Consider the following 24,977-nt stretch of genomic DNA (forward strand, 5'->3'; position numbering starts at 1 on the left):
GGGATGCTGGAGCCGCCTCCCTCAACCTGCAGGCTCTGGCCCAGGCGGGAGGGACCCGGGGACAAAGGCGGCCGCCCCAGGGGGAGGGCGGGCAGCCGGGGCAGAGCGGAGCGCGGCCGGGCCCGGCTGACAAAGCCCGTGGCGGGCGGGGGGCGGCGGCAGCATCCCGGAGATGCTCCGGGAAACCCGGGAAAAACTGGCGGAGCGGGGCCGGGGCCGCTCCGGCGCCGCTTCCCCGGGGGGCCGCCCGGCGGGGCGGGTTTTCCTGCCTGTCTAAACCCCACCCTTCCCCGGGCTGGTGCTCCCTCCGGTAGTTTTTCTTTAAAAAAAAAAAAAAAGGAAAAAGAAAAGAAAAAAAAAAAGGGGGAAAAGCGGGGGGAGAGCCGACCGGGGGGGGCAGCAGTGGGAGGAGGGAGGGAGCGGCCCCGTTCCTTTGTACCTGCCGTTTGAAGGCGCCAGGCGGCCCCGCATTGGCGGCGGCGGCGGCTCCGGTAACCCGAGCCGGCGGCGGGGCGCGGCACACCGGGTCCCGGGCAGCGCCCAGCCCGGCAGCCAGCGGGGCGGCGGGGGAGGGCTGGCCTCCTCGGCTCCGCCGCCAGCAGCCGGCTCCCCTTCCCCGCCGCTCGGCTCGGCCGCGGCCAGGGCCGCGCCTCCCCGCCCGGCAGGAGGTGGGACCAGCCCCGGCGCTGCCGCCCGCCTCCTCCCTCCCTCCTTCCATCCCTCCCTCTCTCCCTCCCGAGGGCTGAGCCATTCCGGGAAGGCGCCCGGCTCCCCCACCGCTCCTCGGTAACGCCGCACCGGTATCGGCCGCCGCCGCCGCGCCGGGCTCGGCCCCACGTCGCCGCGGGGCTGCGGAGGAGCCGAGGCGGGTGCGCCGTGCCCCGGTCTCTCGGGAGCGGCGGAGGGGAGGCGGGGGACGACACACGGGAGGACAAGTGGACGGAGCGCCCGGGAACGGGGGCGGGGGGGGGAGACCGGCCGCCGCGTAGTTGTTTTGCCCGGGGTAAGTTGGCCGATCCCCTGCGGTGGCTTCGCTTGGGGGGGGGCAGCGCTTGGCTCCCGGCTCCCTGCCGCCCCCAGCCCCCTTGGGGGGGGCGCCTGTTTTTCCCTTTTCTTTTCCTTTTTTTAAAAATTATTATTATATTATTATTATGGGGTCTGTGGGGGAGCAGATCTTCCAGTCCGGCGTTGCTCTTCCGTGTCCAGTGCTCTGCGGAGAACTATAATATTTCTTCCCCGAGATGCTGCAGTGAATTTTAGTCCCAGGAAATCAGGCGAACAAAATAATCTGAATAACCCGAACCATTTGTTACTGCGTGAGAGCGAACGCTGCCTAGGCACAGATGATGGCAAAAAATTCCTTGGAAGGGTCTAAAGAAGACCTGAGCAAAATTTCGGAAGAGGAGATGCTGAGATGGAGCAAGGAAGAGCTGGTGAAAAGACTGAGGAAAGTGGAGAATGAAAAGATGAACTTAATGGTGGAACACGGCAACTTGATGAAGGACGTGAACCGGCGGCTGCAGCTCCACCTGCACGAGATCCGCGGGCTGAAGGAGGTGAACCAGAAGTTGCAGGACGACAACCAGGAGCTGAGGGAGCTCTGCTGCTTCTTGGACGACGACCGGCAGAAAGGCAAGAAGCTGTCTAGGGAATGGCAGCGCTTCGGGAGGCACACGGCCAGCGTGATGTGGAAGGAGGTGGGCATGTACCAGCAGAAGCTGAAGGACCTGGAGGCGAGGCAGGAGACCCTCCTGCGGGAGAACGTGGAGCTGAAGGAGATGGTGCTGATGTTGGACGAGGAGCGGAGCGGGGCCGGCTCGCGGAGCTCCATCGACAGCCAGGCCAGCTTGACCAACCTCAACGGCGGCTCGGCCACCAGGGACGTGGGGGACGGGAGCAGCACCTCCAGCACAGGCAGCGCGGGCAGCCCCGACCACCATCACCACCACCTCCACCACCATAAGGCCGGCGACAGCAAGGCCGGGGCCATGCGGAGGTCTATGGATGACCTGTCCGCCCCCCTCCACCACCGGAGCATCCCCAACGGCCTCAACGGTGAGCCTCTCCCCTGCTTCTAGCCTTGCCCTGCACCCACCTCCCCGGTTCCCCTTGGCCATGGGGTGAGGGATACCTGGGGAGGGGAGTCCTTGCCATCCCCACCCTTGCCCATCTTTGGTGACCTCTTTGGAAGAGCAGCTGCGGGGGCCAGGGAGGGGCACCTGTGTGCAGGGTGGTGGTGGTCGTGCTCCCTGGGCTTGTTACAGATGTCTGGGGCTGAGGGTTGGAGCCTTTTTTATCTGGAGGGTTGGTGTTTTGTTTTGTTTGTTCATTTTGTTTGTTTGTTGGGTGTTTTTTTTTAACAAAAAGCAACCTGTGTTTTCACGGTTAAGTAAACTGATTTTTCCATCTCTGCCTCCTCTCTCACTCCCTTTTAAAATATTTTGGTTTACGCTTGGCTTGTTAGTCTGCTAGTTTGGTAAGATTGATAAACACCCTGAATGAGATTTTTGGAAGCGTCTGATGCAAGTGGAGGTCTGCCCCACCGAGCATCACCTGTTAGCTCCCTGGGCTCGCAGGGCAGCCTGGCTCTGGCACGGGCAGCATTTTTAGAAAGGGGCAACTCGGCTTCATCCCCCTCCAGACCCCCCCTTCCGTTTGAGAAACAGGAGGTTTGTTTGTAGAGAAGAGATTGCTCTCGAAGGGATGCTGTACTCACAATTTTGTTTAGCCTAGTCATTAAAGTTAGAAACAAGCTCCACTGTGAAATCGTGCCAAGCCTCCTCTGACAGTTTGTATTCAAGCAAAGTTTCTCCTGTTGTCTAACAGTGATCAGGCATTAAAATAATAGTATTGGAATGCCTTTAAAATGGAGATTTTTTTTTTTCTCTTTTGAAACCAGCAAGACCAAATACTTGACTTCTAGAAGTAGTTTGGCCAAGAGGGTTCAGTAGGAATCAAACCAGGCACCAATGTAGTTAACTGTTGTATATAAGGCTCTTCTTAATGTTCTTAATTCTCTTTTCTAACCAGACAGGACTTTTTTTCTGGCTGGGGTACCCTTTTGCCTCCTCCAAGCACAGAGATGGTGCTGGAGCCCCCAGGTTGGTCCTGTGTGTCAGCAGTGGATGTGTTTACCAGATAGCCATGCCTTCATCTTCCAGAGCTTTTGGTGATCCTGGTGGGACCAGGGAGTGCTGGTCCTTTTTTTTTTTTTTTTTTTTTTTTTTTGTGATTTATGGCAAGTCCAAATGGCCCAAGAGATCTGTGGGCATGCAGCACTGATGAACCCAGTTCTCAAGTTCATGAATTTGCCATGCGCGGTCCTGTTGTCGCAGCTGCGTGTCTCCACTCCCAGCTGGAGACGTTCCGGCCACCTCACCCAGTAGACAGGGATTGCTGGTTTCAAGGGTGATCCAGTCACCAGATGTTGCAGGGTACAGCAAGCATCTTTAAATGTTTGTTGTTTTTTCTCTCTCTCTCTCCTAGCGCTGTGTAAATCAGAAGTGTCTGGTTTGTAAATCTGCAGATAGCTTCTGCTCCTGGTGTGACTTGACTTTATTTTCATAAAGCATTGAGCGCTGTGCACAGAGGCCCGGAGAGCGCTTGGCAGATGTTGAATGTTTTGGGACAGAAGGGCTTTGCAGTTCTCTTTGTGAACCTTAGGCCACATCCCTTTTAGATACCGACAGCTGACTAGGACAAAGCCAGCTCATTCCTGTTAACCCAGGGCTCTTGTGCATACGGGACACCACCACGGCCTCAGAGCTCACTCTTAACCCTGGTGTGAGGCATTGTGGGGTTCTCCACATGGGATTCAAGTCATCCCTGTCTGCGTGAAGAGGGAAGTCTCTGCTTGCAGAGTTCTTGCCCTCCTCGAGTGCTGTGTGCAGTGTGGTGCCCAGCAACATCATTTGGAGGGGACCGAGAGCTGAGTCCCATGTCCTTCGCCTTGTAGGGTAAGCGTAGGGAGGGGTGGTAGAGCATCTGCACATGGTTATGTTTGCATGTGTGTCTTTGCACCCTTTCTCATGCTACTGTATAGAAAGGAGGACTCTGGGCTCAAGCATTACAGGCGCGACCTTAGGTTTTAGTGGCTTGTGGTTTTGGGGTGTCTGTGGGAGAGGGTCTCTGTGTTGGGAAGCACTCTTTGCCGAGGACCTGCGGGGCTTCATTTCTGAGGGTGGGACAGATATGATCAGCACTTTTAAAGCTCATAATCCTTGTAAAGATGCAAACAAGCTTGATCTCTCCACTTAGGTAGCGAAGCTGTAAAATGACTTGAATAGTTGTCATTCTCAGATAGCATCGGTATTCAGCGGGGCCGTTTCCCTGCCTGTGCCTTTGGAAATGCCTCTCCATACATATGCAAATGCAAAGCTTATCAGGCCCCTTTTTTTTGACTGGCAGCAAGAAGTCTGGGAGGCGGGTGTGTGCGTGTGTGTGTGTGTGTGTGTGTGTGTAGTTTGCCCGGACCCGGGCGGCGGTTGCGTTAAGCCTGTGGCGGTGCGGAGGAGGCAGCAGCGGGGCAGGTGAACGTGAGGAACAGCCCCAGCCGCTCAGGCGGGCGGCGGAGCTGTCGCGGAGCAGCCCTGGCGGCGAGCATCCTTCCGCCTCTCCTGGGTCTCTGCCTTCCCTGCACACGCGTCTCTAGAGCCCGGTCTTTTTATACTCTTTTTTCCTGTTAATTTTTTTTTTTCTTTTTAAATTTTTTCCCCTGGATAAAACGGAAAGGAGGAAGAGGAGAAAGTGTGGCCTTTCGTTTTTAGGTTGCAAACTTCAGTCTGGTGTGTCATGTCTTTAAAACGCTGGATAATTAACTGGTGGATGAAGCAGAAACTGCCCGGCCAGCTCAACTCATACAGCAATGACCAGCCCTCGTATACTTTCTTACAGAGGGTGGAGGAGGATCTCAAATGGATATGAGGCAGAATTTAACACCTATAGTTACGAACGCAGCAGAAGCCTTGGGCAGCTGGTGGGGGCAAGGCATGGTGAGCTGTTTGCTAGAGCACTTCTGTTTATGGAAAAGCTGGAAAGTCCTGAAATGTGCTGCCCTTGCCAGTGCTACCAGTGGGGCTTCCTGTGGTGCTCTGCTTTTCTAGGTATTAAGCAGGACTGTTTCACCTCTTCAGTGCTTTTCTAAAGGAGTCGAGAGTATGGCGGCTGTTAAACACTCCTTTAGCTTTAGAATGAAATCTTAGCAAGCAAAGGTGGATTAAATATTTCTCATTTTCTCTTCAGCAACCCTTTGGAAGTGAGTTGGTAAACCAGGGCTTGATTTATTGGCCGCAGTGACCCACCTCAGTGGGAGGTGATGAACTCTGGTTTTGTAATGGGAATTCAGTGTAAGTGGTATGAGTTTAAAAAAACAAAAAAACCAAACCAAGCTGCGATCCACCTTCCCTTCACTTTGCTGAAGTCTGTTTACTCTTACAAACTGGCTTTTTGGAAGCTGATACCTGGTGGTTAATTAGCTGCTCATGGAAGATAAGGTAATAAGTATAACTGATAGTGTGAAAATGTCTAATATTAGATCGCACATGTAATCTTACGCAGCTCTGGGTATTCTGCTGAAAGCCAAAAGGGAGTCTGCTTGGTCTGAAAGTAAATGGTGTTTCCATGTGTGAGCTGGGACCTGGGCTGTGGGACAGGGGCATCTCCAAGTTACGTGATGGGAGCTGGCCAGTTGCATCTGTGTTGAGTGATACGCCACAGTTCCCATAAATCTACCCCCAGATCCAGGGCAGAAATTGAAGCGTGGTGGCTGCGCTGTCCTTGTGAGTGCTTTGGCTTTCTGTTGGGTGCACGGCGAGAGTCTGTGTGTGCGTGCGTGGTCTTTCTGCCCATCCAGCTTTAGGCAGCCTCATTGGAGCGATGGCCATTGCTACCGCCTGGTTCCTGCCAGAATAACATTTCTGAAAAAAACTGAATTAAAAAATGAAGACAGCCACATTGGGTGATATGACCTGGGGGAAGGAAGAAGCCTTCATGTGCCATAGGATGTGTCCTTGGACTGTGAGGTATGTGGGAACACTGGGAGGAGTGACTCAAAGCTCCCTGAGGCCAGGGCAACAGGGCAACGGCTTCCACTGGTTTTAGCCTCATCTAGATCTGAGTGGGACAACTGTTTATCCATCTGCAAGCCTGGAGGCATACAGACTCACTAGCTGGTGATGTGCCTGGGACTAAATCCTGTGTATGCAGGCAAAGATTTCAGGCTTTAATTTTTTTCCCCCCATCAACTGAATGTTGTTGTTAGAACTTCTTCACCTTCCACTGAAGCTATTTGCTCTGAGTTCCCAAAATGGGCATTTGCTTTATTCCAGTTGAGTAAAATGAGTAAAATGTTAACGTATTTCTTTATCAACATGAACACTTGTTTTGTGTTGTTTTTGTTTGTTTTGTTTTTTTTTAATTATTAAAAGCATCAACACTTAAAAAGTGGTCAGAGAGGTGCAGAAGAAAGAGGTGGCTATGGCAGACAGCCTGTAGTAGCAGAGACATTAATCTACGGCCTCTTGCTGTTGTCTGCTCCAACGGAAGAAGAATGGTCTCTCCGGGTGAGGGGGTGGGGAGATCTCTGCTTCTATTGATTCCCACTTGTAAAAGTCCACATATTTACCTAGAGGATACGATATATTACAGTTAAAATGGTGGCAAAGAGAAATGGCTGTTCCCTGCAGGTTGGTATTGATCGGACGTGCAGCTACCCTGGACTTATTTCTCCTCTTCTTCACACAGCCTTTAGGTCAAAGTCCTTTGTTTTATTAGCGTATTTATAATTAATATACATATTATTTACTGTGACGTATTAATGAGGCCTTTGAGATGAGAAGATGCAGGGGCAGAAGCAAAGGGTGAGGTTCATCCCATTTAATTTGAGATATCTCCAATATAGACTTTAACATCTGCATCCCCTTGGGCTTCCTTTATCGGCCACGTGGAGAAAGGCACTTTGGTGTCATGATTTATGTCAACTATGTCTGCTTTAGAGGGAGAAGAGCTGTACGCTAATGGTGCTCTTTCTCTCTGCCAATGGGAAGGCAGCCTGGATGGCTAGTTCATATGCAACCATCCAAAGTCAGGTGAGATCAGTCCTGTTCGAGGTGTTGCGGTGACTGTTGTCTGCTCTTCCAGTGCAGCTGTGCTAAGCTGGTGAAAGAGAGGAAATTGCCTTTCTCAGTAGCAGTCAGATGTCAGCCCTTGCAGCCCCCACGCCGCCCGGGCACAGCAGCCTGGCTCAGAGGAAGCCCTGTTCTCTGCGATGGAGACCTCTCAGAGCTCAGTGGCCCCGCCCCGGCCACTCTTAAACAGAGGTTTGGCTACTTGACCAATTAATATCTCTCTTATATCAAGAACAGTTTTCATCCTCTGAACATTACTTTAACTTTTCTTTTTTTGATACCGCTCTATTTAACCTGTGGGTATTTTTGGTGCTATAGGCTGCAACATACAGGTTCCTTGTGATTAAGCCAGGAAACCTTCCCTGGGGGGGGGTACACTAAATGTAGGACCTCTGTAGAAACATCTCTTTCCATCTTTTCTGTAAGTTCAGTGAGTTCTGCTAATAAGCTTATCACTGCTGAGGTCTCGGACACTAAGGGTACAGCTTGAGTTTCTTGTAACCAGTAGTTGTTGGCCACTTGTCCAAGGGGCTTCAGTGGAGCGCTCCACTTGAGGCATCTTTGTCATTGCCTGCTCCTGCCTTCCTGCCTGTGTGGCAGCCCTCTCGGCTCCCAGACATCAGCGTAGCTGGTGTCCCTGAAAACAAGGCTCAAGACGCTTAACCTAGGTACTAAACTTGGGCCATATCTGTAAATATATTCTCCATAGTAGTGCATTCAAATCTGTTTTCCTCTTTCAATTTTCTATGGAGATAACTTGTTCTTAGCTGTCCTGTTGATGGCAAAAAAACTTGTGTTGATTAAAAGGCAATTTTCTATGGGCCTTTGATGGAATTATACCCTTACACTTGTCAAAAGCAATCAAAATAAGGGGAATAAACTGTGTTGGTTACGTGTAAATGATGTAGTCCTCTGGAGGCATTTCATCAAATAAAGCTGAGGATTGAATTAAATGGTGATCTAATTAAGTGACAGGCATGGCAACCCAAAATGCAGCCTTGGCAGGTGTTGCACTCGGTGTGCGTTGGGAGATGAGGGGCGTGAACACTAACACTAACAAACAGAAGCATTGCATCTGAAAGCTTGAGGGCTAATGCTTTTTTGGGAACAAGGGTGACCACATCCATGGAACCTGGGTGATCCTGGAGGCCGTCTCTGGGAGGCATCGGGCTTTTTATCTGCCCCAGCATGGCTGTGGCCTTGCGTGTATCTCACACAGACGTATCTGTGGCAGGGTCTGCTGGTGTTGTCCCCTCAGGCTGGCCGTGTGGCATCCTTGTGTATTGGGGCTGCGCTTTGGAGATGCTCTGGGAGCACAAGAATGGACGGATGGCTGATCTCACTGCTAGGTGAGAGGGAGGTGAGGTGCTCAAACTGGCAAAAATGCCTGGCATACATCCGAAGGTGCAGAGTGAGGCAAATTAAAAAATTTATAAACCTATTTAAGATACGCTTAAAATGCTTGGCCCCAGGAAGCCTGAAGTCCTTTCCACGCTCACAATCAGGCCTTATTGCCTCCCGCTGCAGAGCACACGACGTTGCTCGCGTGGCAGAGGGAAGGTTTGGGAGCTGCGCATCCAGTTTCCCTGCGCATTAGCGGCGACTGGCTGGGTTTGCTGCTGCATTCTGTATTTTTTTAACCTGGCTTTTTGTCTGCCAGCCAGAATTCATCCTGCCCTGTCGCCAAATGTCATCGTCCCCTTGTGGTTTAACTCGCTGCAATTCATGAAACACTTGGCTGCCATAAACAGTTATGTGCAGAGGTTCCTCCGCGCGCGGGAGCGGGCAGAGACTCGCCGGCAGCGCTGCGAGGCACTCGCGCGCTAACGTGTCCACCCAGAGAAAGTTGACCCACTTCTGCAAATAGATAACTCCTGGCAGAAAAAGTAACACTGTCTCCGAGAATCTGTCTTGCCCTTGCCTACTGGCTTGTGAAGCAGAAAGCCAGCCAGCCAGCCTCCATCTTCTGAATCGGCGGCAATGTGAGCGCGGTGCTCCCTGTATGAAACGGGAGTGTGGAAATCAGCCCTTGATCTGAGGAGGGCTTAAAATGGCCACAATTCATTTGTGATTTTTTATTATTTTTTTTCCCCCTCCCTATATAATGAGGGCTTTTGTTAGTGAATGAGGTGTGTGGAGTTCAGGACTCAGCTGCTCTCAGGCATTAGGAAACGTTTATCACCATGGCAATTGAAGGCTGCTGTACAGGTTATTTTGAACACTTTTCTGGTGATTCATGTCTGGGCCAAGACTGTTTATGCCACGTTACTTTGGTCCCCGTGCGTACAGGTGTATATATGTGCTCTTCCTTCCCTTAAACTGCTTTTTGCCTTGCTGTTTGCCCCTCTCAGGATGCTCGTTCCTCGTACTGACTTCTTACATCTCTGGGCAGTGGTGGTGCCCAGCGTTCACCTTGCTCAGAGCCTCTCTCCTTGTGAAAGATAGTCCTTGTGAGGTAGATTACAGGTTATTTACCGGTTGGATTTGAGACTTCAGGGATCTTGTGGTGAGACCGAAGCCACCCTAAATCTGATGTGAATTAGCTCATTGTCTGCGCGGGCTTCTCCTCCAGGCTTGTAGGATGGGATGTTTCCTGTTGGCCTGGGTTGGCCGTGGTGGGAGAGGGCTGGGCTGTCTGTAGCAGAGGGAGCCCCGGCGGTGAGTGCTGGGCTTACGGCACTGGGGCTTTGGCCAGCTGTAAAGGGCAATTGCAGGGGTGACACGCTAGCTGTCGTCTGCAGTTGTGTCAACCCCGGCTTGCTGGCAGAATTAGTTCAATCAAAGCTGGAGTGCTCTGAAAAGCCCTTCAGACTTGCTCCATCCCCCAGCTCTGTGCAGGGATGCTTGGGACTGCACTGTCCCCGCATTTCACCCCCAAACTCCTCTGCTGCTGGGGTTTCCTTCGTGTGCAGGGGCATCAGCGGCATTTGAATGTTTGTGGGAGAGGTGGAAGATGAAGTGTGTGGAGCAAATGGAGGGAGCAGGGCTCAGGCTGGGCAGCGAGAGGAGATACTTTGCTGCTGTTTTGAACCGCCTCCAGGGCAGTAGGATGCTCCAGGGCTGCCTATTCCTGGGGGTTTGGCAGCTGTGTCTGACCTGTTCTTCCTGGGATAACCAAACATGGCCATGGGGTGCTGAGATCCCTGCTTTGGTTGGGTGGGGAGAGCTGCCCCCCAGGCCACCCAGCTCTGTCCTCTCGCTGCAGAAGACCCATGGAGAGGAAAGAGAGGAGCAGGCAAAAGAACCACTCACATTAGAGCAGTAAAAAGCAAACCATTATTTCAGGAAAGAAGAAAAAGTAAGCCTTACAGCATTTCCATTCCCCAAAGCTTAATATTTCTATGGAAACCAATGCAGCAGGAGGCTCGCTGTCAGTCTCTGATCTAGTGGGGTTGACTAGACTTAAAAAATGTTTGTCCTTCCCCACATCTTCCATCCTGGATCATCTGAAGACAGGTTGCTGCGTTATCGCAAATGCAAGGTTAAAACCCGTATTCCTGGTTTCCGACTCTTCATTAAGTGCTAAGCAGTCTCTGGAGGGTTGGCATCCGCCTTTCATCCGCAGTTTTTTCCTTACTAAGGTACATTTAGTTCACTCTATGATACTTATTGATAATGCCTTGTCCTATAAATGCCACTCCTGTGACACTGTGCTCCTTGAAGTATGGCCATGACTTTGCATCAGGCCGTGGACCATTTAGTGGCGTGGTGCCTCGCAGCGCCCAGTGAAGTTACTGCGGGGACAGTGTTTGATGTGAATGGAGCTAAGACTTGGACTGTTTACACTTGCTTTAGTCTTTTATTTAAAGGACATCCATAACGTCTTTAATCTCCAACAATGGACAAAATCTGGCCTATTTAGGGAATACTCTGCTTGATTTTTGTGTAGCCAGCGGACTACCCCTGGTTATATACGTGACTAGTTACTGTTGTCATGTTGATGTTTTCAGTGGTTTCCCCCCATTTTTGTTTTTAGTAGGATCTACTAGAAATGGCTCAGGACAACCTACATAAAAGTCCACTGTTTTATGCCAAAGTAGTATTGTCAGATGCTAGCAGAGTGTATCAGTAATAAAAAAATAATTCATTTTGGTTGCTGCTGAGTCTTTTTCAGCTCCTAAGAAAGGTGCTAAGAAAATCTTATTTTTATGTACAATCTTAAAGGACTTTTGTGATGCACAGTATTCTTTTGTCTTCCTGATTTCCTTTTCTTATCTCCCTTACTGGGGTTTGCAGTCTCATATTTATATATTTCCCAGCAGCTGAATATAACTTTGATTTGTGCTTTGGATCTGCGGAGCTTTTAATCCCTTTTCCACTGAGTTAAAAGCATGTTTGCCGTTGAATGTGATACGTAGTGCTAGGTTATACGATCTCCACCAGCGGCTCATGCATCGCACAAAGATGGCATATTGTGAAAAACTCTGATAATATGTCCCCTTGTTCGTTTGCCTGTTTGCAACTCAAACCCCAGCACAGGAGTCAGTTAATCGTTCCCTCCTTTTCAGACTGCTGATACACCTGTCCTTTGCTGCTACGTATACCTATGGACTCGCTTGCTTTATTTCAATTATTCATTCATTCCTTTGTGATGTTTGTTTTTGAGGCTACAAACCAAGTGAATATTTCAGCCAGTGCAGCAGCCTTTCTGTCTCCCAATCCTGATAACATTTGCGGTGTTTTCCCTCTTTTCATCCTCTTAACTGCTTGTTACACCTCTTAAAAAATGGGGAACGGTTTTTAAAGCCTGCGTGTTTATTCCTCTTTGATGTCCTGAAATGCGATAATATGCGCCTTGTTTGTGGAGATGTTCTCTTCTGGAGTGGCTGTAGGTTCCATCTCAGGAAAAATAATGATTTCTGCAGCTTTCAGTCCTCCAGGCCATGTGGATGTAGCTGCACGTGTATGACTGTGTTCAACCGTCTTCTGAAAAGTCTTCTTTTTGAGTTTTTGGTGTAGCTGTTTGCTTTCTGGATTCTGGGCGGTTTATTTGGAAGTCTCCCCTGCTTGTCTCCTGGCCTCTTGTAACAAAATGCAGTCCCCTTTTTACGAGGTCAGTTAGGACTGTATTGTTTCAGCTGTAAGCTTTAAAATAACAAAAGAATGGAAGGTTTTGCAACTTCCAGCACGGAACTGGGACTCAGATTTGGTGTGCTTTCTCACTGTAACATGGCTTTCTGATGTACTTATAGGTAAATTACATGATCTGTGGTTGTTGTTGATACAACCAGGGTAATATATTTCCTTTGTCTTCTCCAAGTTGCTTGTGGTTCACTGGGTCATGTATAACATGCTCACACAGCACTCAACAGGATTAGACCCTTACCTCAAACGAGGCCTCTAACCATTGCTATGATACAGACATTGCTATGATAACAGACAACACAGGTTTTGAGTTATAATGAGCTAGCAAGGAAGGAGCAACCTTTATAGTAACTCCAGACATTTCTAATTCCCAGTTTTGGAGTTGCTTCAAGTCCTGTTTCAGCTTTATTGGGATAAAAGCACTCTACGTGTTGGGGTGCTTCTTTCTGTGTTGTATATACTTCTTGGGACCGCAGGATGATGAAGCACAGACAGTCTCCAGCCAAACGTCAGAAATAGAAACTTGTCAAATAATAATTTCTCTCCCAAATGAGAAGACAAGGAGCAAAATAAGTTGAAGAGCAGTGCTTGCCTCTCCACAGACAGAGATGAGCTCAGAAAGATGCTGCTGCTGTCACAGCAACAGGTTACCTCGATATCTTTCAGAGAGCGGGGACGGCATTTGTTGTTATTTCAGCTCATCCCATCTGCAGTTGGGTATCATATTATGTGTGTATTTAAAATGCTGTTTACCTGGCAGCCTAGTGCTATTTTGGTTGAGGTGAGGAATCACAGCTGTGGGGAGGATGGGTCCTTGTTATGTTGCGCCCTGCGTCAGTGCAAAGCCGCGGTGTCTTTGCCCTAATTGCTGAAGACACCTTTCCTCTTTCCAATGAAATTCTTACCCGATCCCTTGATCGCTCGATTTCTGACACCGATAATTTGGTAACCCATAACAAGCCCTGACTGAAAAGTCATCAAAGTCACTCTTGGGCGTGAACCCAATGTTTCTTAACCACCTTGGGCTTTTATTCCCATGTGCGTAGTGGAATTTGGAGGGAGGTTCTATTTGTCAGCGTATCACCCAATCATTAGGAGGGTGACAAGACCGCAGTAACTCTTCCTTGGCAATTACATATGAAAGGTTGTCAGTATGAGTAGTATGGGAAGTTAAAAGCCTTAATTTTCATTTGGAATTGAAACCCTAATGACTTTCCACTCCCACAGCTCATAAAGACCTTGTTTCAGCCTCAAGTTGACCAAGAAAAAGGGGGGGGGGGTTATTGCAGACCTTTTTGTGCAGGATTTTTATGAAAAAGCAGAATTATGAGTCACCGTTCTTTGTATAGAAGATAATTACTGGAGTATGAACCTCAGAAAAGTGACATTTTATGACTTCGCCGCTAGCCACGCAGTGTGAGCTTTTGCTTTCTCTCTTCAATTAGTTAAGTTAAACAACATCTCGGTTCGAAAGGACTAATTATATTCCTGTTTGTTGTTTGCCTTATACGCTAAATGTTTTCTATATGTAAAGCTAAGCAGCGGGGAGGGGGAGAGAAAGGATCGCCCCAAATGCATGCTATTTAATTATTTTAAATGGTGGGTGTAGATCCTGTGGGGTTAAGTGGATCGTTGTGTTCAGTCATATCCATCACTCGCAGTGTAGTGAGGAAGAGAAGCGGGATCACGCAAATCCTTTCGTTAACCCTAGGAGAGTAATTAAGTTGCTCTAGAAATTTTGTTCTTTAAAAACACATTCCTCTAAACAGCAATGTTGTTTAATCCGTGCTTAAATGCAGAGCTATGTGTTTATCCACTTCGATGTGTTTTGTTGTTGTTGGTTGGTTGGTTGTTTTTTTTTTTTCCATAAGTAAAGGGAGCATTTTGTAACGCAATAGCGTCTGCTGCCGAGCGCAAGAGAGAGCTGAGGGTGAGTGTGCAGGTCGAGGTGACACATGCAGGTCTCCGTCCTGCGTTGGCTCTGCTGCAGGAGGGCAAGAGTTTGCACAACGGCAAGCGATCCAGAGCGTCTCCATTTTTGGGGATCCACGTGGGATACCCGAAAGGCATCTTCTGTTCAAGGGGCAGGTGCTCAGCATTTTCAGAGTATTAAATATTCTTAACATGATTCAGACTTTGCTCTTGGAAGTATCTGAGGTGACTAGCTAATTTCCTTGGCCGTGGGGCTGCGTACTTGAGAGAGCGTCGCTGCAGAGCCGTAAACGCCCTCTGTCCGGGACAGCATAGGTCCAACATTTTTCTGATCCCACAGCCATGGAGACAAGTTTGCTCGGTGTCCTGTGAGATGAGGAACGGATCACGTAAACAGCAGCTGATGCAGTTGTTGGAGGGGCCTCTATTTTTCCTTTCAGCCTGTAATAGCATCTTGGCCAGGTTGGACAGGGAAGGTTTCCGATGGAAAATCTGCTGTCCTGTCCTTTCATTCTGCCTTATTTGGATAAAAATTAAAAGGCGGTCCTCTTTTTACTTTTTTTTATTTGGCAGTTCAAAATGAAGCGAATACAATATTTTTGGGAAAGGCTTGGAACTGGCCCCGCAAAAGGAATCTTATCTAAAGCGTAAAACTCCCTGTCTGTGTTCTGTTTAAGGATGGATATTTGAATTTGACCTTTTCTTTTTAAATAAGATATTTCATATCTGGATTTAAACCAAAACCGTATCAGACACAGAGGGACAGGGTTGTTCTGTCGCAAGGAACATCTGTAGAGCTGGAGGGAAGGGCTGGGCAGCATGGAGTGCGTGGCCCGGCATGGGGGGGCTGTGGAAGTGCCGACCTCCTGGACCTGCTGCAGGAGGGTAGAGAGCAAGAGGGCAGTTGGGGGGAGAACTTCTGCCAAGCTCAGATGAAGCTCTCCTGCAGCCCTTGTGCAGATCTGGTGGGGAGATGTCCTCACGGTGGGTGAGGGCGGGCAGCACGAGTTGCCTGCCGAGCTCAAGATGGGGTTGGAGACCACTGCAAAGGGGTGCGGCAGCAGCCCGAAGGAGGAGATGAAGTAAAGGAGTCCAAAGATGTGGTTTGGGAGCTAGCTGTTACTTTTAACAGTGGATTTCATTCAACTGGATTGAACTCCCTCCAGCACGGCATTGATGATGGTGCCTGGAGCTATAAAGATTGTATTTTGATCAGCGAGTCAAAAGCAAGTCTACCACTAGTTATGAATACATTTTCAGAATTGCAAGCAAAGGAGATCCCGGAATAATAATGGGCAGAAAAAGTTGCCTGAAGGAACCAGTTTCCTCGATAAATGTTGGAGGAGGTGTAGACCTGAACTTTGCACTCCTTCCCATCTCAGCTTTTTAAAAATGTGCAAACAGATCTAGCAGCTGAGTTTTGAACCTGTTGAAATCCTGAGTAGACATAATGCAAGATGTCAGGAAAACCAATAACGATGGAGTTTTGAAAATACAAATGGTTCAGTTGAAGAAGTGTGGGATAAATGAGGAAATAAAAGTGCCTGTGTGTCCTGTGCCATATATCGTTGACCCAGTTGGTTATTCAGTGATGAAGTCTGATCTGTATGTTTCGAATGACAGATCTGGGTTCTGAAGTGCTTATGATTAGATTAAGACTGTGTAGTAAACCTTAATGGTGCATGAAAAGCTACTGCTGGATTTGCAGTAATACGTACTTTTCTGCCTTAGAACAGAATGAATAATACTTTATGGTTGTATAACTCCTTCCAGACAAGCGAGTCTAGAAGTGCTTTGTAAACGCTAATGAGTTTGGCCTTATAGCATATTTATAAGCCTGAGAAATAGCATTGTTCCCCCTTTTAATGGTTTGGATGTTGACTAGCCTAAGTATGCAAAGAGCAGGCAACGGGGCTTTCATCTGCCCGACCCTCAGTCCTGGGCCTTATCTGCAGGACTCGGTAGCCTTTCTAAGTGTGTCTGAGGCAGGCTTAGAAATTTACTGCGGATTCAATTCAGCGAAAGGGTTGGTTTTTTTGCAAACCTCTGTGTATCCATTGTAAAGCAAAAAGCATTGTAATTATTTGACGGTAATTTCTTGCTCGCCTTTTCGTTCTCCAGCAGCAGAGATTGAAGCTAATCCTCTACTGGAATGAAATCAGTTTGGGCATTATGAATATTGTTTCCTTGCCCAGAACAAAGAGGCTGAGCTAATGTGAATGAAAACTCCTGTTATCTTTCCATGGGAGTTGCAGGTGGGTAAGGAATGTGAGGTCAGCCGGGATTGGGAGCAGATAATTGCCTGTGTCAAAGGGCAGTGAGAGTGATGCCTGAGAAAAGCGCCCTGCGAAGTAGGTGGGATGAGGCACTGCGGTGGGCGCACGCAGGTTTTTCTCCAGCAGCTTCTTCAGATGTTCATCACAGAACGTCTCCACTATTTGTACAGATTTATTTATGTAGTGGGATGTTCTGCAACGTGAGCATCGTGTGGACTGTAGATAAATTTTATAAATATTTTGTGTGTGAATTCACTGTTTGGTGACAATTGCCAGCAAGATGATTCTCGAGGGAAAAGTCCTTCTTTAGCTGTAGGATGAGCGTATGCAAGCAGGCATTTCACATGCTGCTTTTGCATTCCTACCCTGAAAAGAGGCTTCCAGATCTCGATGCTTTTTCAAGGACTGGAGGAGACCAGTGAGGATCTCAGCTGTAAAGCTCTAGCTGTGGAGATGGTGATCTTCATGGTATGGATATACATCTACTAGCAGAGCTGATTGTTAGAATGAGCAGCATTTGTGGTCCCTGATATTTCCTCTTTGCCCAAGGTGGTCAAGCCAGGAGCGTAAGGGGCTCCTGAAGCTGTTTTTTGATCTCCGAGTTGGGAGGGCTGGTGACTGTAGTGGAATTTCAGTGGTGAGGATTGCAAACAGGAGAACATAGCTGTATTTTCTACAGTAGTTTTATTAGAAGAGATTGGGGAGTTTCCTAGGAAGATTTACATGTGGTTAATTATTTTGTTGGCATGATGGGAACTGCAAGAAGCTAGTTGGCACGTGAAAAAAGGTACAGATTTTCTTTTTTTCAGAGGCAACTGCTTTGTTTACTCTCTGTCTTTACGCATGTAGATCAAACTCGTCTCAGATTTTGAGATGTTACCACACTGAAGAAGGCCATTTTTTGAGGCTTTTTTCATCCACTTAGCTGAGTTTATATACCAAGGGTGAATTTGGCTTGCGGTCTTGTGCTGTGCAGGTTATGACCATGTGAACCTGAAGAGGGTTGTTTGATTTCTGTCAAGTTGATACTAAGCATATGAATTGCAACTGGGGTCATAAGCAGAAGGAAGGAAAGACTTGAAGTGTACGGTAAGGTACAGTACCTGAATCATAGAATCATAGAATGGTTTGGGTTGGAAGGGACCTTAAAGATCATCTAGTTCCCACCCCCCTGCCATGGGCAGGGACACCTCCCACCAGACCAGGATGCTCAAAGCCCCATCCAGCCTGGCCTTGAACACCTCCAGGGATGGGGCATCCACAGCTTCCCTGGGCAAGCTGTTCCAGTGCCTCACCACCCTCACAGCAAAGAATTTCTTCCTAATATAAAGCGTCCCTCCCCATCCTTCCTGCAAGCCCCCTTTATGTACTGGAATGATTTCGGGAAGACAGTCTGGGGTATCAGTACTCCCTTCTATGATGACGTCCACAGACCCAGAGGGATGAAGGCTCCACTACACCGTGTGTTCTGGTGCTGAAATTGTATTCAGTGTATTGCTGCACTTCAGACGTGTGTCTCACTGAATTAAATGGCATTAAAGCTGTTCCACAGGACTGGCCTGTGTTTTCAGTCTGATTCTGGTCTATTAAATGCTATATTGGCATGTGACCTTTTTACTTACCTGGCTACTTCTGGAATGCAACGTAGCCTTAGCTCTTTGGCACAGAACAAAAGCTTTTCTGAAATGCTGTTTGCTCATGGCTACAAATAACAAACTTCAGGTGATTAGCAAGAGGTTTTGGCAGGTCTTGCAGATACACAGGGTATTTCAGTATGTGACGTGGCATTCTTGCAGAGCTGAGAGATGGAGCATCCTATAGAGAGGCTCTTAGTTGACTGTGCTGTGCTTCATCTTTCTAATACAGCCCATAATGTGTAGAGAAAGATCTAGATAATGCAAGAAAACAGTTATTTATCTGGGATTAGCCTACATAAAACATTTACATTGAGCAGAAACTAGGCGGGAATACCATTCTTTTGTAAATGGTGATGATGAATTGTGACCTGATCCAAAGTCTTTTGAAGTCAAAACAGCCTTTGTAGTTCCTTCAGTGAATGGACTTTGGACCCTGGACTTTGGCTTAAGGCAACCCTTTGGACCCCTGGACTTTGGCTTACTACTACAGTTTATGTCTATCAGTGTTCTGGTTGCAAAGAGGAAAGTCTTAGTTTAAAAACGAAAAAAAAAATATCAAGCCCATCCTCCCGAGCACCCAAGCAAGCATACCAAATAAGCAGAGTGCAATTAATATCATATTTGTAACAAACTCTCAGGTTGGCTAGTTATCAGTGCCTACTTATGAAGAACAGCCTGCCTGCTTTTCCGAATCCCTGCTCTGCTAGCCGTGCACAAGCCATTTTCCTGATGATTTATTATGGAAGGAGCTACGGAGTAATCCTTGGTAAATAGATTTATACATGTGACACTCTACTGAATGGGAGATTTATACTTGGCTATTCCATCGCTCCTTATTACCATATGATGTTTCATTGAATGCAATTATATGTCTGCCTCTACTCTTTAAAGGCGAGAAAGGTTTCACAGTATTACTATCTTCTTCTGCTCAGCAGAGCCTCACAAAGAGGCACTTTCCAACGTGACGGATGGGGTTTGCGGGTGGCTTTGTCCCTGGTAGGCCTGGCTGTGTGAAGGAAGCTGGGTTTTGGCTGTTAGCGAGACTCGTAGTCCTGCAATGCTGAAGGTGTTTTGGAAGTTGAGCTTAACTTTGCCAGCTGCCTGAGCTCCCACAAGGGTTTTGCCCTGCAGAACCGACCTGGTCTCACAGGCTCCCAGTTGGGAAGGTCCTCGTAACTCTTACAGGTCTGACAGGACACATAGGTCTTTCCTGTTGATAAATTTAAAGTATTCACTACAGAACAGAGTATTTCCTCTGACATAAGGCGAATGATTTAGATTTTTATTAGCTGGCATTTTTCACCTAGTTTCTTTGGCGCAGATCTTACTACTTACGGCTGCTATCTATCTGCTACATTTTTAATCAGAAAACATTCTCACTAAACTAAAATTATTTCTTTTCCCCTTTGGAAACGAATGGGATGTGAAATCTTTTCCAAACAATGCTTTAAAGCAATGGGATCTGCTAGGTATTTCGCTTAGTATGAATATTTTGGGAGACGCCCTGACTGCACTGAGGGTCATGGCAAAACTTCCCTCGACTTTGGAAGGACTAGGATTTCACTTCCTATTTCCAGATTGCCCGTAACTTTTCATTCCTGGCTGGTGCGTATTGCATCTTTAATCATTTCATTTCGACGTGGCTTTTAGAAACCGTGACCCTTTTTGTCCGCGGTCTAGCCCTGTGTGGCTGCACCCTTGTGTTCTGAGGCCTCATTCATAAACATCTCTCCAAACGCAGCTCTTTATCCTGTGTCCAGGGATGCGAGAGAATCCCAAACAATAGCCAGGCTGAGACAAAAGCGGCCATTGTGGAGGGGGCGCTGGGGCGGGAGCGTGGAGGGGCCCGGGAGCCTCGGCGAGCTGGGACCATTGTGCCCGTAATTGGATTTCTGCTGGCGGTGGCCAGCCGGTGGGAGCGGGAGCGGGAGTGGGACCTGCCGGGGCAGGCATGCCCGCCGCAATAAACCTGGCAGTGATTGGAGGAGGCAGATGACCTTTAAAGCCCGTGTTGTTCAGCGAGACCTAATATGGTACAAATGCACCAGGTTGCAACTTTATTAGTGATTAGACACAGAGATAAGCCTCAGCACATTGCCTAATCTGTAGAGCCTAATTCCAGGCATTGAAGCCGGGGATGCTGATGCAGACCGAGTGGCTGGTCAGTCTGAGCGAGCTGGAGCGACTGCAGACAACATGATAGGGAATTTCTGGATAACTTGGGTCCAGGGCAGATTCTAATCAGCCTCTGCTGTGGGGGTGCTGGGACAGGGAGGCAGGCCCTGGAAGTTCCATACTTTTGTTGTTCCAACAATTGTGGCCTTCAAACCCAGGTTAACTTCTGCGACAGCTGATCAGAAGAGTATTGGCAGTGAGCAAGGATTGGTCCTTCCTGACAAAAATTAGGTGAAGGCTACAGCCCGAAGCAGCTTAACAATTGGCGTCTTGAAGGGCGAAACAAACTCTTCCATATTTCCATTTTCCCATCTGAGGCTGTTGCTGGATGCTCTGGAGCTATTCTGAGTTCTTCTCATCTTCTAATGGACAGGGTTCCCTTTCCTGCGGCCCAGGGTAAAAGCTTAGATGGGTTTGGCCCATGGTGAATGATCTGTGCTCGATGTTTTAGGCTGTGGCTGAGTGCTACTAATGTGTCTGCATGAATAGTGGTGGAAAATGTTAGAGGGTGCAAGCAAAGATGAATCGCCGTAGGCCAAGGGTTAAGGCTCTTTTTGACAGCACAGCAAGTGTGATGCTGTGGTATGCTCCGTTGTTGGATTTCCTCCAAGGATTGCTCTTTGAGGAGCTTTGGCCTCACGGCATGCTGCAGAGACCTGCTGCTTGGTGCCATCCTTTAAACATAATGTGGGAGCCTCCAGTTGGATTGTGTACAGATCTTGGTCTGTGTTACAAATATATGCATGGAAATGTTTGGCAGATTCATGCTGCAAATCCAGACAAGCCCATGCAACCCTACCTTTTAAATCCATGGCTTGGAAATCTGCCTCCGAGAGCCACTGCAAACTTCCTTAGCCTGGACTCTCTTAGGTGGCATCTGCCTTGTCTTCAGACCCACGTTGACAACCACACAAATACAAACTAAAAAACCAGCTTGCTAATAGCCATACCCTCTTAACTTTGCTGATCAAAGGAGCTCTTTTTGACCTTTATTTGGACACACTGGCATTAAACTAATCCCACCTGATCTCTGTAGTGACAGGGTGACCTAGTTTTTTTTTTTTAATCTTGTAAAATGATGATGTTAACGCATCTCACTGCCTTTGCCCCTTGCCTCTGGGTAAAACCCATTTTGGGATTCCTGCTTCTCTGGTTTTCTCTTAGCCCTTTCTAACTGTGTTGTGACTTGTATTTTGGAACAACTGGCTCTGTATGTTGGGGTGAAAAGGGGTGAGAAGCTTCATTTGCTATAAGAGAAGAAGTATCACTGGGGTAACATTTAACCCAAAGAGGTAGCAATTCACAGAAATTTCCTAGGAGAGGCCAAAAGCTTGTCCTTGTGATGTTAAATACTCCAGTTTGTCAAGAGGTAATTTGGAGATGTTAAATTCTCCTATGGTCTGTTCAGAACTGCAGAGTGACCTGGCTGAGGCTGAGCTGTGGGTGAGACCTTGGTAGGTCCCAGGTCAGGGCCCCGTCCCTGGGAGAGCACCTTGCTGGGCCAGCGTGTCAACTTCCCTGCGGCCTTGCATTGTTTTCCCTTTTATCACCCAGCCAGGGCTTGTTGTCTGTCTCTCTTTTGCCTCTAGAGTTTTGGAGAGGGGCCACTGCCTTCCCTTTCTGTGCAAGGAAGGTCTGCATTAACTAGTCCCCTCCTCTGGCTAAAAAGGTGCGAATCTGAAGGGGAAGTTTCTGTTGCTCTGAGCAAATCTGGGACTGGCCCTGAGTTGTTAGAGGTCAAAATCTGTAGACAGCAAACAATGATACAAACTGCATGTCTGGTGCCAGGTGGCATGTCCAAGGCCATTGAGGCATCTTCCCTGCAGGTGTAAAATGGTGTAAAAAAACCACCAACCTTGTGTTTCATGCGTCACCTTCCCCCAGGGTGGGATTAAACTTGGTTCTGGGTGTGCTTGGAGGAGGTGAAGTGGGGAGTGAAGTTGGAGGAGAAGCAGAAGTGGGGGGAGCACACCTCCGTTGCTTGTCTGCAGTGGGTGGTACGTGTGAGGCTTCCCAGACTGATGCAAATTTTGGCTTTGCACATCTGCTGGTTTCGTTTTCCGCTTGCACCCGATGCAGCTGGAGCACACTTTGCTCCAGAGAAATGTTACTGCCAAAGCAGACGTCTCTTGTGCCATACACTTCTGCTGCAGGCGATTAGAGCAGGATTGGACCTAAGGCCTTAAGAGAAGCCTAAAGCCTTCTGCAGCAGGAGAGGGGAACTCCTTGCTTGCTCTGTTGTCTTGGAAGGTTGTTGGTTGGAACAAGATGGTCTTTAAGGTCCCTTCTTTAAGGGCCCAAACCATTCTATCATTCTGAAGTGGTGGTGTGACTTCTTCCCACCCACTTCCTTGGCGTTAAGGGCAGCACGAGCAATAGGAAGTGGAGATAACTTGTATTCTCCTCGTGAGAGAGTGTGCGTGTCTCGGGAGGAGGCTTACTCAGCAGCCTGCTCTTCACCGCCTGCCGGCATCTCCTTTCTCCGAGCCAGCAGCGTTGCCGTCCTCTATGCACAGCCCCTTACCCACCCGCGGCGACAGGGGCTCCTGGGGCACGCCGTGGGGCTGGGGGAATACTTTGTTCGCTAATCTCCAGACAGCGTGGCCTTAGTTAAATAAATCCATGCCTATAGGCAGCTTTCTGTGGCTCATTATAATACTGATTCAGTTGAATTCCTAATTAGAGACCAGTGGTTTTGTGTGGGTATTGGAAGTCAGTGTAACTTTCTTAGGGCGGCGGAATCAGCCACTGAAAGCTGCTTTGGGAACCGAGGCTGAAATGAGATCAGAATCTAAAAAAAGATGCTTGTAAAATAAAACAACTATTTTAAATGTGCATATAAAGCCGGCGTTTTACTTCAGATGAGCCAGGGCATGGAACTGTTCGGTTTTACTTTAGTTGACTTTTTGTGCACTATCAGCAAGAGAACTGGTAGACACTGCCATAGATGAAGACACATCTCTGCTTTGAAATACAAGGAAGGATCGTTTTCAAGCCCAAATCCAGTGTTACTTCTTTGGGTTAGGTGAGAGGGCTGGCTGCTTCAGATAATTTTAATTAAGATTAAATAAAGACAGCTTTCAGGAGAGAGAGAGAGAGAGAATCTAAAGCAAGCCCTGCCTGACCCCTTAATATCTGTGAAGAAATCCCAGCAATATCCCTCTTTGACCATTCAGGGTTAGATGTGTCCAAAACAAGCAGAACTGTGATTACAGCCCATGTATTTTAATTTTGTAAATTGGAAGAAGTAATCTGTCCACACTCTGCACCATGACCTGGCTTAGGCTGATGATCTTTTCTATTTATAGTGCCTCTTCCGTTCAAAAGGGCTACGTGGCAAGAGCTTAGTTCAGGGAGCGTTTGTGCATGTGTTTTTGTGTCGGTGTTGCACTCTATCATTGCTCTAATGGACCTCTGGAGGAAGGTGATACAATAGTTCACACCGGCTATGCAGTTAAATAATAGCTCTTTCAGGAAGGAAGTGAAGAATAATTTATGTACAGGAAAGCAGAGCAGGTATACAGAGAACAGTAAAAATAGATAAGCTGTGATTCCATTAAAACAGTTGAGCCAGTTCCTATAGCAAGGAGTTGGGTGGGCTCTGTGATGCCTGCTCGTGCCCTCTTGCGTGCTGCCAGCAGCCACGGCTCTGTGGGGATGGATGGATGGATGGATGGATGGATGGATGGATGGATGGATGGATGGGGCTCTAGGACCTTGAGCACTCAGGAGGACACAACGTGATGGAGAGTGGGCCAAAGCCCAGGGGTTGTTGAGCCAGTGCTGAGCACTGGCAAACACGTGCATCCAGCAACCCAATGCAATCTCCTCGCAGATGCGCTGCAAAAATCCCACCGTGGTCAGGGTTTCTTGAAGAAGAGGGTTTTATCCCCTAAGTACAACTTTGGCGCGAGGGTCACTGCTGGAGCTTGTTTATACCAGGGAAGGACTATAAACCGTGACCCGCCTTTTGATTGTACCAATACACTCACTCTTGTCTAAATAGATTTGTGCATTAGCGTGCTTAATTATCTCCTGGACACTCTCAACTGTTGTTTGGATAGCCTTCCTTTTGTATTTAAACGTAAATAAATACTGATTGAGTAGATGAGGCTCCATCTGGGTTATGGGGCTGAACAGGAGGATGTGCCGTGGCTCTGCTCCCGTGAGCTCCTCAAATAAACAGAGACCTTCTCAAGGGCTACCGGGAGAGCTCCCCCACCACTAATTTTAAAAGTAACCTATAAATCAAAGCATATCTCTTGCTTTCCTCCCTTTGGCATTCCACTTTTGAGGGAGGTTTACTTTCGCGGTGCACAGCTGCAATGTCAGCTTTTGATTACTCCTTGCCTTTAGTCATGGAGAGGTATCGTGTAAGTGTAAATACATTTGCAGGAGAAGTGGTATCCTGTGTCTAAGCTGTTAGGAAGTGATTGCTGTTTATCTTGTCAGAGAAACTTCTTACCCCTTCTTCTGCAGGCCTCACCTGAAACCCCCCCTGAGCCCCAGCCCCTCTGTCCCCATTCCACGGAATCCCAGCTGCATTCTCATAAAGCAACCGACCACCTATGCGATGGGGCACCTGGGCGCGTAGGTCAGCAGTATATTTTGAGAAGGCGGATTACCTGTGATGGGGCCGGGGTTTACATTCCCGTGCGGCGGGGGAGCAGGTAATGCTATCCGGTACCTCTGCCCGTGGCCCCGCTGCGGCTTTTCTGCTAAAGTTCAGACGGTAATTTTAAACCATG

At 48.2% G+C, this 24,977-nt stretch overlaps 1 protein-coding gene across 2 annotated transcripts in view; it reads left to right on the plus strand.

The window, feature by feature from the left end:
- The first annotated feature begins 880 nt into the window (after positions 1–880).
- Positions 881–24,977, plus strand: part of CCDC85C (coiled-coil domain containing 85C) — a 115,636-nt gene continuing 91,539 nt past the window's right edge. The window contains exons 1-2 of one of the 2 annotated variants that reach the window (XM_074584035.1): positions 881–1,003; positions 1,173–2,055. In XM_074584035.1, coding sequence (XP_074440136.1) covers positions 1,344–2,055 — 712 coding nt within the window. In that variant the 5' untranslated portion in view covers positions 881–1,003; positions 1,173–1,343. The remainder of the gene's footprint in view (positions 1,004–1,172; positions 2,056–24,977) is intronic. The other variant, XM_074584036.1, reaches the window with a different exon arrangement.

This window comes from Larus michahellis, chromosome 4, assembly GCF_964199755.1.
Source record: "Larus michahellis chromosome 4, bLarMic1.1, whole genome shotgun sequence".
Taxonomy (NCBI): domain Eukaryota; kingdom Metazoa; phylum Chordata; class Aves; order Charadriiformes; family Laridae; genus Larus; species Larus michahellis.